At 36.5% G+C, this 18,164-nt stretch overlaps 2 protein-coding genes across 2 annotated transcripts in view; one reads left to right on the top strand and one right to left on the bottom strand.

The window, feature by feature from the left end:
• LOC306876756 (Krueppel-like factor 12) overlaps window positions 1-5,596 on the top strand; it is a 50,321-nt gene extending 44,725 nt beyond the window's left edge. The window contains exon 6 of the mRNA XM_079428153.1: window positions 441-5,596. Coding sequence (XP_079284279.1) covers window positions 441-622 — 182 coding nt within the window. The 3' untranslated portion in view covers window positions 623-5,596. The remainder of the gene's footprint in view (window positions 1-440) is intronic.
• A 1,787-nt stretch (window positions 5,597-7,383) lies between these two features.
• Window positions 7,384-13,530, bottom strand: LOC306876782 (Krueppel-like factor 5). Its single transcript, XM_079428184.1, has 4 exons — window positions 13,267-13,530; window positions 11,428-12,229; window positions 10,717-10,776; window positions 7,384-9,425 (listed from the first exon to the last, which is right to left on the bottom strand). The coding sequence occupies exons 2-4, from the start codon at window positions 12,215-12,217 to the stop codon at window positions 9,247-9,249; spliced, it is 1,029 nt and encodes a 342-aa protein (XP_079284310.1). The 5' UTR covers window positions 12,218-12,229; window positions 13,267-13,530; the 3' UTR covers window positions 7,384-9,246.
• Between the last annotated feature and the right edge of the window lie 4,634 nt (window positions 13,531-18,164).

Here is an 18,164-nt window from a genome sequence, read left to right on the forward strand (position 1 = left end):
AGATTTGTTTCTTTATTTGAAATGTTGCTCAGCAATGGATCTTATGCAATGAATGGCATGACTCAAATCCATTAATTCATGTCTTATGAAGCAAAAAGATTTTTGTAATAAAAAAAAATCCATCATCGAGATCATAATATTGCTTTCTCCAATCCAAAAATTGTCACTCAAGATGTTACTTGATGTACTGGAGTCATATTTTGGATTATTGTGATGTTTTTATCAGCTGTTTAATAATGTCATTCTGACGGCAAGTGATGTAATGCTAAAATCTGTTCTGATGAAAAAACTCATTTATATCTTGAATGGCCAATTTTTCATTTTTGGGTAAACTATTCTTTCAACCAGGCTTGCTTGTTTCATATTTTACAATTTCTTAATATTTCTAAAATTACAGTGGTGTTTATTTTTGCTTAAGTATGGTCCATTATCTCCACCAGGTGAGAAGCCATACAAGTGTACCTGGGACGGCTGCACATGGAAGTTCGCCCGCTCGGACGAGTTGACACGGCATTACCGTAAACACACAGGGGTCAAACCCTTTAAGTGCGGGGACTGCGACCGAAGCTTTTCCCGCTCAGACCATCTGGCCCTGCACCGTCGCAGACACATGCTGGTTTGAAGCCACCCACTCATTCACTCACTCGCACACACGGGAGAGCTGGATCTCCCCCAATAGTGTTCAGCTGGGCTGGACACAGTAAAACGGCCATCCCTGCTCCTGAGAGTAAGGATAAAAGAGCAAGTGAAGGAGGAGTATGATGCCTTCCCCACATTTGCAGAGCCAAACAGGGTCCATTCAGGGAGGGAGGGGCCTCATCTACAGGCCTGAAACCTTTGGAGTCCAGAATGTTGATTGTCTCGTGTCTGTTCAAAGGAATATTTCACTCGGACAAACGGTTTGTTTTCTGATTTTTCCTTTCTGAATCATTCGTGTGGTCTGTTTTAACAGGGCTGCTTCTCACTCAACATCTACAATGTAAAGAAACGCAGAGTGGAATGGCTTTATGTGTTGTTCTGACAGAAGCAAAAGGGGAGCGTGACCTTGAATGGTGTACTTGCACAGTTTTTTTACATTTACCTTTTTGCGGAACATCAAGAGCCAGAAGTATCTGAGAAGGATTAAGCAGATCCTCTAATGATGAAGACTTTGGGCCAGTGATTCCAGCGGTTTCCAAGGTTGCCATTTACAGGTTAACACACCAGCGAATGAGATTACACAACAAAATGTTCATTTTGGGTGATAATATCTTCTGTTCCTTGCAACTGTTGATTTTAAACCGAAACTGATTGAATTTGATTAACAGACAAAGTATAGGTGGGCTTCTGCAGTCTACTCTCCACATTTGTTATAATTTTATCACATTGACTCACTAATTAGGAAAATATGTGTAAATCTGGATAATGAGGGTCTACTAAGACAGGCAGAAGAGCAATATAGTTATTCCGAGCACCACAGGGGTGAGCTGGTCTGGTCCTCCTCACCCATATACACAGTCAAAACTTTGGCTTTCTACCAGTGCCGCTTTGTTTTCTATAATTCAGATACCTCTTCTATTTATAGTGGATTTCTAGCGGAGGTATAATCTTTCACAACTTTCTAGAATATGCTGAGGAAATCTCTTGAATGTCCTCGGTTTTCTTCTCCTTTTGTGAGATTGCTTTTGAACTATGAAGCCTGATGTCAGTTATGGTCAGTGCAACAGCACTGTTCAGTGGATTTGTTCTTCACTTTGTATTTATGAAGTGTCTTTGCAAACATCAGTGTATCCATTTGCTAAATATTTCCTTAACACTTCAATTAGTTAATGCATTTGGTAACATTGAACTAACAATGTACATTACCATTCAGAAGTTTGGGGTCAGTAAGGATATTTAAGTTTTTGAAAAGTCTTATATGTTTACCAAGGCTGCATTTATTTGATAAAATATACAGTAAAAACAACAATATTATGAATTAATATTACAATTTAAAAAACTTTTCTAATTTAAATAATCATATTTACATAAACATATATTATAATATAAAATGTAATTTATTCTTATAACGGCAAAGCTGAGTTTACAACAGCCAGTACTCCAGTCTTCAGTGTTCAGTGTACATGATCCTTTAGTGTTCAGGAAACATTTTCTAATAACAGTTGTGATTAATATTTTTGTGGAAACCATGATAGTTTGTTTCAGGAGTCTTTAATGAATAGAAAGGGATTTATTTGAAATAGAAATATTTTGTAACATTATAAATTAATTACTGTCAAATTTGATCAATTTAATGCTTCCTTTCTGAAAAAAAGTGTTAATTATTAAAAATAAATAAATAAAATAAAACTTTATGACCCCAAACTTTAGAATGCACAAGCGTTTTTAATCTAAGTAAATTTTATTCATGATGTATTACACTATTGGCCGTTGTTCATCATGCTGTAATGTTAGTCAACACTTCAAATGTTTAAAAGTAGGCTATTGGTGTATAGTATATAGAAATGAACAGTAACCCAGGTAAATAAGTGCTGTTGAAGTATTGTTCATGGTTAGGTCATTATACCCAATGCATTAATAATGTTAATGAATCCAACTTTATTGTGAAGTGTTACCAATGTACCAATTTTCCACATTTTTCCACCCACATATATTTTAGCATTATCCTAGCATCACAACAATTGAACAATCTCCAAAGTCACTAGTAGAGGGCAGCCAGTGAGCTGGATTACAAAGGGATCCCTGATAGCCTGTGTTTTTCTTCGTATTCTTTTTTGTTTTTACGTTTTCTTTATGCATTCTAATGTTGGAGATGTTAGAAAGTGATTCAAATATTTACTGAGCCATATCTGTTGATATTAGAATCTGTTCTAATGTTTATTTAAGACATTTCTCTATCTATCTAGCCCAGGGGTGTCAAACTCGGTTCCTGGAGGGCCACAGCCCTGCAGAGTTTAGCTTCAACCCTAATTAAGCACACCTGATCCAGCTAATCAGGTCCTTCAGACTTATTTGAAAACTACAAGGTTTGCGTGTTGGAACTAAACTCTGCAGGGCTGCGGCCCTCCAGGAACTGAGTTTGACACCCCTGATCTAGCCTGTCTGTCTGTCGTTCGTTCTGTTGTTTTATTGTTCTAGTATTCTACGAGAGATTTCTTAACTTAAACATATATATATATATATAGACACACACTACACAAAGATACTCAAAAAAGCAATATGCCGCACTTGTGTGAATACAGCTAATTCTTTTCCATACTGTACCCAGATAAATTCACTGTATGTTCCACGCTGTGCCGTCCACATTAAGGTAGAGGTTTTCACTAAGATGTCTAAGTTCTGTTTTTTTGTTTTTAAAGGAGAGCTGTCAAAGTCTTCTGTCCCTGTGATCCATATTATGCACTTTCAAGTGGCCACAGAAAGCCTTGTGACCGCTTTTCGGATGATTAGATATTACTAGAATTTACATTGACTTTACGGTCTGCCTGTGCATGCAGGGGTGATCAAACATGCTGACTAAATCTACAATCAGTCACAGTTGCTGGGGCATGTAGGACTTTTCGTCACCAACAAAAGGAAACAAAAGTCAAAATGCTGTGAAAGGAAACGTATCAATAGGAACATTCATTACTTAGTAACCGTTTGTCCGCTAGAGATGACCAATCCATTTCTAACATTGTTTGTTTATTTGTTTATTCTGAAGTATTATGATGCACCATGTTTTATGTTCCTCACTATGTATTTGTGTACACACGTGTGTATCCTGTTGTATATGGGCTTGAACATAACTTGAGTACCTTGTTTTTATGAAGTATGGAAGTAATTATTTTAAGATAGACGTGACATTAATCACCAATGTATCTTTTATCATCATATTCTGTTTTGAAGTTTGTCTGTAATGGGAGGCACTTCATCTGCATATGACTATTTTCTGTACAAAAAAATACTTTTAAAGATGTTGTAATATATGTGAAAGTGAAAAGATATTGCTCCGTTTTACAGGCTGTAAATACCTATTAAAATAGGGCTTTTTAAAAAAAATACAAGGGATTATCTTTATACGTAAAATGCAGATTTTTCAGAGACATTCATTCAGCTAATACAATAAAAAAAAAAATATTAAACTGTTCAGTGTTTGAGAAAAATTATGGCTTGTCATCTTAAAGGGATACTTTAGCCAAAAAAAATAATAATAATAATAATCTGTCATCGTTTATTCACCTTCATGTCAGTCCAAATCTGTATGACTTTTTTCTGAGAAACACAAAAGATATTTTGAAGAATTTTGTTTTGACATTTTTAGGACAAAAACAAGGTTTGTTGTGTTCTGCAGAAGAAAGAAAGTCAGGTTTGGAATGACATGAAGGTGAGTAAATGATGACAAATTTCCATTTTTGGCTAAACTATCCCCGTAAACGCACTAGTAGGGCCGGTTTAAGTGAAACCGGTAGCAGTTGCATGCAGTTTTAATGAACAATCAAATGTTCAGCTCATATTACAGTATTCGGGCGGTGCGGTCTCATTTTTAGCAATTTCAATGTTTTTATACTGACTCTAAAAATGTGAATAAAGCAAAAACAACCAAACGAAACAAGCGTTTCCAACACAGTATTCAAGAGTAATGAGCAACCAATATACAAGTATAGACACCGGCAAGATTTAATTTCTTTAAAAACTAAACTTGTTTTACTCAATTCTGCATTACTTTCCCTCCCCTTTGGCATTCTTATGTTTTTTGTGACATAATTTTGTAAAGGCAAACAGGGTCAAAGTTATGCAATAATGACGAGTGCCTAGTATAAAGATTTTCACGGTTTCCCTGGTTTAATAACCCAGACATGACACAAAGATCTGTTTCTTTGAAATGCACTGAGCCTTATGAACCATTTTGAAGCTGTAAATATCCCGGTTGGTGTTTCTTGAACATTCTTTATGTGTCTCCTATGGAAGCTGCATAAGATTTATATGGTGTTACTCACCTATGGAAGGACACATTTGCTTAATTAACAGGACTCTGGTTTACCTCTAACGTTATAAAATCATGTGAACTTCTCATGCGTCCCCAGTTATGGAAATCGAGCAGTCGCAGGAAATATTCTAAATGTTAAGACGCTGGTGGAACGGCATAATTCCTCCGTGAACAGCATTTCCCCCCTTGAATCTCTGTAAAATATTGCCTTTATGTATTTACTTAACTTTCTTTGGAATCAAGTATTTACTCAATGGCCTTTGTTTCTTCTTTTGCTGATATTCCGTAATTATCTTTCTTGTATTTATGTATAGTGTGTGTATTGTAAATATATTCAGAGCTTTTTTCCCCTTTTTTGGTTTTACTGTAAAGTTGTGATATTTTACCCTGCTACACTTCGAAGGGATTCCCTTCCCATTGGATCCTGCTGGAGGTTGTCATGTCCCAATCGTTTCAGAGGTTGAAAGTGTTTCAGCTTTATTTTGCTTCTCCTGAAGTTGTCTAAATATTCTGTGCTTTTTGCTATTCTCTGTATTTTTATTTTTTTTTCCAGAAGATTGAGCTGTGAATTGAAATTGAGGTTAAACATTATACTTGTTTGATAATCTAATCGGAGGCATGGAAGTTAATAAACTTGGATTTTGTATGGAACATATTGGCATAAACGCATGTATTTACCTTTACTTGATTAGCAATTTTGCCCCATGGATTCCCATGAGAAATTTTTATGGGTTTTTATACTATTTTGGATTTGAGTAACAACATTACGCTAGTTCCTAAAAAGCTAATAAGTAAAGCTACCACATTAAATAATAATTGACATCATGACAGCTCTATAGAAATTATACACTAATTCAAAAGTTTGGTGTGTTTCATTATTTTTATAAAAAAAATTTTATATATAAAAAGTGAATCCCTTTCAGCTTTCAGCCAGGGCATATTAAATTGATCAGAAATGACAGTAAAGGCATTTATAATGTTACAAAAGATTTAAAATAAATGCTGATATTTTGAATTTCCTATTCTAAGAATCCTGAAACAAAAATGCATTATGGTTTTCACCGAAATGTTAAGCAGCACAACTGTTTTCAACATTGATAATACAAAGAATTGATTCTTGTGCACCAAATTATTTCTGAATGATTCACACCTAAGACTAAAGTAATGGCTGATAAAAATTCTTTGCCATCACAGGAACAAAATGCTTTATAAAATATATTAAAACAGAATACAGTTATTTAAAACTCTAGTAATATTTCACAATATTAAGCTACTATAATTTTGTTTCAAATAAATGTAGCCTTGGTAAGCGTAAATCTCCAACATTTTGATTTGTTAGAATATTCATCCACATAACTTCAGGGCCTTTTTATAGTAACTATAAACATAAGATGTGCAAATAAAACTTTTGAGTCAGATGAACAACATATAGAATTACTCTATTTTTTGAGTTGTATGAAACATTTCCACTGATATTGCATTCAGTGTGATAACTCAATAGTTTTCCCTTAGGGTATGAGCAACATCACAGTGGTCCTATAAGTTCTTTCAGTAAATGGCATTCACTAAAGAGGATCACAGCTGAGCTACTGTTTGATCCATACTCTCATCTGCAAAGATCATCTAAATGTCAGGTCAAATAGTGAATTAAACTATTGTTCCTTTCCATGAAAGAAAATAAATGAGTTCCCTATTGACACAGGGCTTTTCAAAGAAACATGAAGGCATCGACTTCACGATAACAATCTTCCTCAGAGACAAAGCAGCTGGGCTGATTCTGGGCATGTTTAACACGTGTTATATAACACAGAATCTTAAAGTTACTAGTCAGCTAATCACTAATAATCAAATAGCATCACTCTGTTTGGCCAGCAAGTCTTTACTTTGAGGCGCAATGTGACATGTGCTGACTTAGCATGCAGCTAACATGCTAACTTCTCTTAAAAAGAGACCAGACAAATAAAACTCACATACGCTGGAAAATAGGGTAACTGACTTGTATTATATTTAAAATTTTTACCTTTATTTGATAAATACTAAAATCCTCCATTCCATCTTAGTTTTTGTGTAGCATACATATTTCTGAAGTTCTGTGATTTATTTCTGGACAATAACATCAGTATATCTGTAACTGACTTTTGTCTTAAACTTCTGACTTTATTAGAACTGTGACATAAAAGTCACATATACCTTTGTTACTACTAAACTCGTGTTATGCGGGGGTGGGTGAATTGCTCATGTTCAGAACTGGTTGCTTATGTAAGAACTGATTCAGAAAATAATATACACCCTATAGTGATTAATAGAATGCATTGTGAAAATGTTTCATGACTGAGGCCTTTCTACTGTTTCTCAGTGACTTGTATACAGGATAGATAATTATAGTATCAATTTAATTGGGTGTTACCACTCAATACCATCAGCCCGTATTAGCAACTGTAACCACACCTCCATTTATTCACTTAATCACATGCGAGCCAGGATGGCTGGACACTCCAGTTTAACCTGACAGACTAAGACTTTAAAGACCTGCCTCCATATTATGTGTAATAACAGTAATGATGTATGCAGTTAACTGTACTCATCTAAATGCTGCAAATTAGAGTGATTAATGGGTGTTTAACATTTTACACAAGCAGTTTGAACCTTTAAATTACAGCAATTGAGAGTTTTTCTCTTTTGGTTTTGGTCACCAAATGAAGAACTTCTAATTACAAATCTAGAATAGAGTTATATGTTCTTCCTCTCTCTCTCTGTCTAAAACATATAAACATTGTGGATCCTCGTATTGCATTACCTCAGATAAAAACAAACTCCATATGTCCCCAATATATTTTACTTCCATCTCAGGAACAACATCAGCCTGTCATGTGTAACGAGTCCCTTCTGTTACGCATTTGCAATCTCTGAAAAATAAGGCGGAAAACATTTGTATCACTGTAATGGAAAATAAGAGGTTTTATGGGGCCACACATAAAGATGTAACACACACCATAAGCCAAACCAACTAATGTAAACAATCAGCTGCCACATTGTTCCACATAATGTGGCCATTTACAGCACTATTAGTTTGAACAAAAGATTTCTAAAACCACTTCCCAGTAACCCGGTGCACATTTCATGTAAGCGTTGAGTTACATTTTATAAAATAGAAATAAAAAAAAAATTAAATGTGCACACTGCACATTAAATAAATACACGTTATATGTACATTTAAAGCTATCATTTATCCCCAAACAAATGCATAGTAAGGAAAATAAACAACTATGGAAGTAATTGATATCTGACCTGACCTCTAGCCTGGAAAAATACAGCATTTGTACCACTTATTGCATTTCAGTAAAACACAGGAATTAACATAAAGGAGTTCAATCAATCTTCAGATTGTGCTTTCAAACATTTTGCCTACATAAAGCAAATCCTTTTCGAAACGTATAGTTTGGACTTCATCCAACTCTTTGGTGTTCTGAGGCTACATTTAATTTTCTAATTACCCGACGGCTCCCGCACAAATTTCTGAAGCTCTGTTTCTTATCAAGTGCTGCTTTTAAGAGACATTAATTCATTGTGACTCAGCGTTTGTGGCTCACATTCTCATGACTATTCTGCAGTTTGGTTCTACAGCCAAGACTACAGCGCATTTTATGATTTACCTTGTGATACAAGTATGAGTAGTCATTTACAGGAATATTCTGGGTTCAATAAAAGTTCAACTCAGTTGATAGAACTTGTGGCATAATATTCATTACCATAATTAATTTCAACTTCCAATTTCTGGGTTACAATAGAAGTCAATGGGGCCAATCTTGTAATGTTAAAATACTCAATGTTTCAATAATATAGCCACAAGATCAACCTTATTTTTGTGTGTTTAACATGATCATCATTATGCCACAAATGAAGTCAATTAATCTTAACTTGTATTAAATCTGAAATATTGCTTTAAAGAAGATTAAAACTGCCCACAAGTTCTTGAACGTTGTACATTTTACATGGCACAAGGTAAAAAAGGCACATTAAAAGTAGTTATGTCATAAATGATGACCTCAAAGTATGCAGACAAACAAAGAAACAAACATGTCAAAAGAATGTCCCATCTGGCAAATGAGCCAAGTTCTCATCAATTAGCTGGTTTTGTGACCGCAGGAGACATACCAACGGCAGGGTTTGGTCCTGTTGTACCTGATGAACTGCCAAAACCCAAGATTAACCAACACACCCAAATCCTAATTAGTATCATCAACAGAGGTCCTGATAGCCCTCCCGTGGCACCCTCAGAACAACGAGAGCGGGCGGCTCTAGTTCTGGTGTCTTTTCATGTGGAGGGCCAGGTGGTCCGATCGGGAGAAGCAACGGCTACATACGGCGCACTGGAAAGGTTTGGCCCCCGTGTGCTTCCTGAAGTGGCGCGTTAGCTCGTCAGAGCGGGCGAATCGCCAGTCGCAACCCTCCCATGAGCACTTGTATGGCTTTTCGCCTGCAACAAAACACAGGCCAATACAGGTTTAGGGGAAAACACCACCACAATTTGATAAGATAAAATACTGTGTACTGCGTAATATTGGCAAGAAAAGGTCTTTCTATAGAGTCTCACTCATAGGCTGCATGCAATAAGTCTGACCGGAATAGTCTGGTTCACCAAAAAATGTCAAATCTTTTTAGTGAATCAAATAAATGGAACACAACCACTGTAGTACCTTTCATGACCAAACAACCCTTATGAGCCAGTCCTTTTAACGAATCATTCAAAATGATCTTATAAATTCTTCTCCATATCAGTGATCTGTTAAATAAATAATAGAACTTTATAGTTTGAGCCTGTTTTTAGAAGGTTCCGTGTAAAATTTTCAGCATTTGCTGAGAGAGAATTTGCAGACAAAATGGACTAAATGACTCAAAATCTAACCCAGAGCTTGTGAATTCTGTAATCTGGATTTATTACTAATGTACAGTATCTCACAGAAGTGAGTACACCCCTCACATTTTTGTAAATATTTTATTATATCTTTTCATGTGACAACACTGAAGAAATTACAATTTGCTACAATGTAAAGTAGTGAGTGTATAGCTTGTTTAACAGTGTAAATTTGCTGTCCCCTCAAAATAACTCAACACACAGCCATTAATGTCTAAATTATGTCACTGTATGGTCTTGGCCACCGTGCTGCAGCTCAGTTTCAGGGTCTTGGCAATCTTCTTATAGCCTATGCCATCTTTATGTAGAGCAACAATTCTTTTTTTCAGATCCTCAGAGAGTTATTTGTCATGAGGTGCCATGTTGAACTTCCAGTGACCAGTATGAGAGAGTGAGAGCGATAACACCAAATTTAACGCACCTGCTCCCCATTCACACCTGAGACCTTGTAACACTAACGAGTCACATGACACCGTGGACAGAAAATGGCTAATTGGGCCCAATTTGGACATTTTCACTTAAGGGTGTACTCACTTTTGTGGCCAGCGGTTTAGACATTAATGGCTATGTGTTGAGTTATTTTGAGGGGACAGCAAATTTACACTCTTATACAAGCTGTACACTCACTACTTTACATTGTAGCAAAGTGTCATTTCTTCACATGAAAAGATATAATAAAATATTTACAAAAATGTGAGGGGTGTACTCACTTCTGTGAGATACTGTATATATATATATATATATATATATATATTAAATTAAACGTTATTGTCACACAAATACTATGTGACAGCAATACCACGCTGACAATTGTGTGAACAGCTCTCATTTGTGTGATTATTAAATGTCTTACCTGTGTGAGTACGTAAATGGGCCTTCAAATGTGAGGACTTGGTGTAGACCTTCTTACATCCTGATGCATAAGAACACAATAAATGTTAATACATACCATAACTTTTAACATTAAAGCTCATATCCATTATATAAACATTATTTGTATAGTTCGCCAAAAAATGAATATTCTGTGAATGAATTTCTTCAATCTCATTTCGTTCCAAACATGCATGACTTTCTGTCTTCTGAGAAACACAAAAGCAGATATTTTTTGGAAAAAGTATTTTGTCCATAAAAAAAGTCAATGAAGTTCTTCAAAATATCTTCTAGTGTTCAACAGAAAGAATAATTTCACGTAGGCTTGGAACAACACGAGGGTGAGGAAATTTCCATTTTGGGGTGAACTACCCTTTGAACTAACTTTCTAGCCAGCTCTGACTTGTCCAGCAGCCTCATATACAATGTCAAAAGGTTTCACCATTGTGTTCTAAGCCTCTTAGTCAGTCAAGTCCAACCTAGAGACTGGTAATTGCCCAAAGTTTAGTCATGTCAGTCCACAATATCTATTCAACAACATTAAATCATCTGAATAGCCATTTAAGCCTGCGCTGCGTCATAAGGACTATGTGGAAAAAGCCGCAGCTTCCTTTTAAGGCCTTGAATGTTATTTCAAATAAAGTGTATACTATAGCCACATACTAACGTGTCTAGATGTTCAATGCAATCTCACCTGGTACATCACAGTGATGTATTCTCCTTTTGTCTAGATCGGGATTGTTTCTGCGGTTGAATTGGGCAGGTACTGCTTGTGTTTGGACAGAAATTGCTGGTCCAGGGGTAAGACCTGCCATTTTAGACGCCATGCTGGCAGCATATGACGGAGGTAGCGATAAGTTCTGTATGAGTTCTTTCCTCCTGTCCGGGCTGCCCGGTTCTGAGTTTGGAGGGGAGGGTGGTAGATAAGCCGCCCTCTTCTGAGGATGCTGACCGAACTGGGTAGGCAGCGAATATCCACTGTTGCTCATATTACAATGTGGTCGTTCTGCAATCTGGCTGCGGTGTGTGTGAATGCTGTTATAAGTCAGCATCTGAGGGCATGTGGCATTGTGGGAATCTGTGCAAGGGTGGCCACCATTGGGCTCAAGCTCAGAATTCAACAGCTGAAAAAGTGGAACGTCTGGGTATTCGAGGGACGGTGTCTCATGCTTGACGTAAACATTGCTACCCGTTTCCGTAGCTGGGCTGTAGAGGTTTGTGTACTCTGGATGCGTAATGGCGGGTGCAACCGAGCCGTGGCAACTGGAGTAGTTGAAAGACGAATGCAGAGGTTCTGTCTTTATCTGTGGCGCCCCGGACCTCACAGGTCTGCACATGCCGGTCCGTAGGTAGGTGACGTCTGGTAAAAAAACATTCATGTTTATGCTGTATGGCGTGCCTTGGTCCATCTTAAGGGAACTGTCTTGACAAAACTTCTTATGGTCTGACAACGCGCGAAAATGAGGCGGCAGGTATCCATCCATGTCTCTTTTGATCTGAGGAACAGAAAAAATGGGGTTTCATTCACCACAAAAACATACAATACATGAACAGAAACAAGTTTGTTCGGCTATATCCAACAACAAACCTTCAAAATATAGCAAAAATCTAGGTTTAAGTGGTTAGCATGTCCCTGCTAACCAAATGCTGTATCTGTAATCTTGCTGTATTCTACCAAAATCGCAATATTTCATTATGCTATAGTTTTGCCATTGTCTGATTCTTTATTGGGCTTTTAAAAGCACAAACTGTGTACACAACACAATTCAAGATGGTTGCTCTGTGAAGGTTTTGGGTCTGTGTGCGTTCTTATGGCGCCATCAGCATGATACTCTACACAGTCATTAGTCACATGGTATTTACCACACAGCTGATTGGCTCAAAACACTGCATATATCCAGCCAAGCAACTGTCATTGACATAGCAACGTTAATGTATAGCTTTCTTCAATTATTACATATTGCCTAACCCTCTTGCATAAATCATTTAAGCTTTCTAGTAAACAATGCAGAAATTCCTAGACAACATATTACAAGACAAGTTTAGAGGAATGCATCTTAAACCTGACTGACTTTTTTGTCCAGTGTGTTCACATGTATAGCCACACTCTTAAACTCAAAGATCAGCTCAAATTTATAAAAATTTCTACCATTTTCAAGTCAGCTTGTGAGCATCTGTAAATACACAGGCTTGTTGCTACCTTACACTAAAGAAGGAACCCCCATACAAGCTCTCTCTGCCATCCATAAACTAGGAAATACTCCATCTGAATTTAGAGCCTACAGCTGCTCTGCTGTTATGGAGTTTTCAGATTAAGGTCAGTGCAGAGTTCGGCACAATTCATCCAGCATGCTTCATACATACAGTATAACGTACTGGAGAATACCTTTAGAAAACATTACTATAAAATAGAAGCTGTTCAGCGATTGTTATGTTTTAGATCAAAAGCATAAATAACACAGGCATTTAGGAAAGCTTGCCACCCAGCACTGTTTACCAATATAACATGCGATTTCAGATTCACTCTAGTTACCAGAATGTGATGCTTTGATGGAGTGTCATTAAATCCACTGTAATCGTCCTCTCTCAATGCCTCGCTCAGTTCTTAGAGGTGTTTTATTCTAGCCGTGGATCTTGATCAACAAAGCGTTGCCCATAACCGCATGTCCTCTGCTGAAATAAGCTGGAGATCACGTCATTCAATATGCCGCAAATGAGAACGACACGACAGCCAGCCAGAGATGTCAAGCTCTTTGCGCGTTTGACAAGACAAATTACGCAACTGCCTCGTTTCAATGCCTCAAAACGGGGCGGGGCTTTGTCATCATACATTTAATAATTCACCCAAACAGGTTTTCAGGATCTGCAGTAGTCTTGCCAAGAATTTTTTTTAAAAAAAACCATGGGAATGCACTATAACACATAAATAAATGTATTATTATATATTATTAAAACTGGCTGTTGTAGTTGCCAGAACTTTACCATACAAATACAGATCTTTTGGTGTTGTATATTTTTAGTGGTGTATATGCCATCAACTCATACAATTTTTATATTCCAAACTATTTTAGGTATTAAAAATATTTGTCACTGTAAAATAAAGAGTTTCCAACATACAAACACAAAACACTAAAATAACATAATTGCCACTTAAATAATGCTGTAAACATGAACTAAAACTAAAATGAAAATAAAATTCAACACTCCAATACAGATAAATGTGAGGATCTGGAGGATTTGTATTTTTTTTTATTATTATTTATTTATTTATTTATTTATTTTTTGCCTAAAAGGTGAGATACGGTGAAAAAAAAATGTTAAAAAAATAACTTACTGCTGTAAAACAATATATATTGCCATATTGAATATAAATTCTCTGTGAAAATATTTAGGTAATTTATGCTTATTAAAAAAACTTTATTTTTAAACATTGGCATTGTCAAGAATAACATTATTTATCCATTAAACTTATTGCTTTTTTATAATATTAAATAAAGTGAGACTAAATGTCTGGAATTGCTTACCAAAATGTTTAAGTTAAATGAATGGCCTTATCATCTTAACGTTATAAATTATAAAACCGTTTCAACCAACAACACTCGAAGGTAAAATCAGATACCAGATAAGCCACACAACTAAAACTATTCTGTTGTATTTGACTGATGAGATCCTTAATTCATGTGAATACAGTATGGAATTCCATGGAATAAGTTAATTCCCATTTATGCCCTTCTCCCTCTCTTTCTCTCCCTTAGGCCATATGTGATGATATGCAAAACTGCTTGACTGCACTGCAGCTGCCTGTGTGGATTGCGTGTTCTATGCCAACATGCTAGGAGAAGTGTTGAAGTAGGCAAAGTTGCTGCCAGGGACAAATATCAGGAATGTTTTGATTAAAATAGCACACGATCATAAACGACCACTTGGATTGCCTTGGTTGGCTGATTTGTGGACAAATTTGATGTCACTTAAGAAAAATTTAGTTAATAAAACCTGTTATGCTGTAAAAATGTCAACAAAAAAAATGACAGTTACAGGAATGATTGTGGCAGGATTAATGCTCTAGTTATATATGTAGAAAACCCCAATTCTATCCATCAAAATGCTGCTGATTCAAATTTTCATTTTATTATGAAAGGAAATCAATATTACAATAAATAAACATACAGTATGTGTTAGCATGACAAATGAATTGTGATGTCGAAATAAAGGTCGTTCCCATCATTCATATGTGAACCTGCATTGTCCTGCTTTACAGAAGTATTTGAAAACCAAACATAAGTATATTAGGACAACAAAGACACATGTTGGACAGGTTTAGAGATTTGTTCTGGGGCCGGACAAACCACTGAAACTGGAACAATGTGACGGACCTCTATGTTTCTCTTTGTGAAGTTAGACTTGGTTTTCTGAAAATTGCTATTGATTCACATTTGCAACATTAATCAGATAATATTTCTAAAATATTCTGACAGTAGGCATAGTTCACCCAAAAATTGAAAATCCTGTCATCATTTATTCACCCTCGTCTCAATCAAAAACCTGCATGACTTACATTCATCTGTGCACATTTAAAATATTTGGAGTTTTTTGTTGTTGTTGGTGAAAATCAGTGGAGTCCAGTGTTGTTTTGGACCCCAATGACTTTCATTGTGTGGACAAAAAAGTTCTCTTTAATGGTTTGACTGCGGTAGGCGTATGCTGAATTGTAGACAGCAGACATTAATTTAAAATACTGCTAAAATACTGATTTTTAATTCATTTCATTGATGTGTTTGTCACAAAGTCTATTTTTGACATTATTTGTGACATACATGCACAAACATTTTGTTTTGCCATGCCTATACCACATTGCCAAATGTTAAATCAAGATCCACTAAATCTAGTTATGTATTGCATGCGCATCAAAGGCGAGTATTTTCTGTTGCTCTTTAGAGAATTTAAGGATCATAGCAGGCAGGGAGCATCTGTTGATGTTGGCACACGGACATCAGCATATGAATCCAAGTAATTCATGTTGCATGTCATTAAAAACTCAGGATATGCCGACAATGGATTCCAGACTTTAGAAAATGCAAAGCATGTGAGTGAGCATCTACTGTACATGAACTAATAAACTCAGATGACTAAAAACTGTTTACCACAGATGAATTGTGAATTCTTATTGTTTATCATCTGCAGGTTAAAATAATGCCATGTATAATGCAAATGGATTGTATTTTAACACAACATTCAGGACATATATACAGCGTGAGCGCTGGTGTTTTGAAAGTATTTGCATTAAGTGGTCAAATTCTCTCAAGCTCTACAATAAACATTGTCATGCACAAGAAAATATATTTGATCCTGAAATTCAAATTCAATACGTTTATTTTTTATGTTTTCTCAAAACGATTGTATTGATCACCAATTGCATTCATATTCTATGATATTTTTTTAAAAGCAGGTTATAATGTCTATTTTAAAGTTTTAGCTTTAAAGGGTGTGGTGTGTCAGGAAGCCCATATTGTCAGTGGAATTATGGGTGGCTTACTGAAAGAGCTTTTTTAAGATAATATTTAATGCTTGATGGCACTGAAAATAACTACTTAATCCATTTGAGTAATTGTGTTTATGTGACATGTGAACTAGCACACAGACAGAAGAAAATAGATAGAGAGATATGTGTGAATTACCTTTGGTTTTATTGATGAATATGGGTGTCTTCGGGATTTCTAATAATGGGAAATGTAGATTAAACAAGTACAAACTGTTGGAAGCAAAGAGAAGAGCACCACCAAGACATCTAGACATCATTGTAATTTGTTTTTGTTCTTGTGTTATATTTTAAATATGATCATATGGGACATATGGATTTAACAGCAGTTAAGTAGATAACTGAGAGAAAAAACTGTTGAAAAACATTTGTTTTTACACTGTGGAATAGCAAAAAAAAAAAAAATCAAAGCTGGTTTTTGGAAGATGGTTATTCCGATGACGGCTGAGCAGAAGTATCAATGTCATCCGTCTTTTGCAGTCATCAGAGGTTCAGCGTGTACTCTCTGTGCAATTTTAGGCAAAACAGGTTGCGTGCTAATGACTAAAAGGAGTGAGAGTCAATCTTAGGCTTTTGATGAGGAGATTTGTATGATTATGTATAAACGCTCTCAACCTAACTTGTATGGTAGGAAATATCAATCATAGGTTACTTTCTTTCTCTGGGGCCAGGCTGTTAGACTCACTTTTCAATTTGGCTGAGCTACATTTGGGAAAACGTGAAACAAAACTGAAAAACTGTCACATTAGCTGGCCAGCAACATCATCTTTTTCCTGGTTATATAATACAGGTCCTTTTAAAAAAAATAGCATATTGTGATAAAGTTCATTATTTTCTGTAATGTACTGATAAACATTAGACTTTCATATATTTTAGATTCATTACACACAACTGAAGTAGTTCAAGCCTTTTATTGTTTTAATATTGATGATTTTGGCATACAGCTCATGAAAACCCAAAATTCCTATCTCAAAAAATTAGCATATTTCATCCGACCAATAAAAGAAAAGTGTTTTTAATACAAAAAAAGTCAACCTTCAAATAATTATGTTCAGTTATGCACTCAATACTTGGTCGGGAATCCTTTTGCAGAAATGACTGCTTCAATGCGGCGTGGCATGGAGGCAATCAGCCTGTGGCACTGCTGAGGTGTTATGGAGGCCCAGGATGCTTCGATAGCGGCCTTAAGCTCATCCAGAGTGTTGGGTCTTGCGTCTCTCAACTTTCTCTTCACAATATCCCACAGATTCTCTATGGGGTTCAGGTCAGGAGAGTTGGCAGGCCAATTGAGCACAGTAATACCATGGTCAGTAAACCATTTACCAGTGGTTTTGGCACTGTGAGCAGGTGCCAGGTCGTGCTGAAAAATGAAATCATCTCCATAAAGCGTTTCAGCAGATGGAAGCATGAAGTGCTCCAAAATCTCCTGATAGCTAGCTGCATTGACCCTGCCCTTGATAAAACACAGTGGACCAACACCAGCAGCTGACATGGCATCCCAGACCATCACTGACTGTGGGTACTTGACACTGGACTTCAGGCATTTTGGCATTTCCCTCTCCCCAGTCTTCCTCCAGACTCTGGCACCTTGATTTCCGAATGACATGTAAAATTTGCTTTCATCCGAAAAAAGTACTTTGGACCACTGAGCAACAGTCCAGTGCTGCTTCTCTGTTCAAAAGTGGCTTGACCTGGGGAATGCGGCACCTGTAGCCCATTTCCTGCACACGCCTGTACACGGTGGCTCTGGATGTTTCTACTCCAGACTCAGTCCACTGCTTCCGCAGGTCCCCCAAGGTCTGGAATCGGTCCTTCTCCACAATCTTCCTCAGGGTCCGGTCACCTCTTCTCGTTGTGCTGCGTTTTCTGCCACACTTTTTCCTTCCCACAGACTT

Source organism: Barbus barbus (genome assembly GCF_936440315.1).
Source record: "Barbus barbus genome assembly, chromosome: 11".
In the NCBI taxonomy this organism is placed as follows: domain Eukaryota; kingdom Metazoa; phylum Chordata; class Actinopteri; order Cypriniformes; family Cyprinidae; genus Barbus; species Barbus barbus.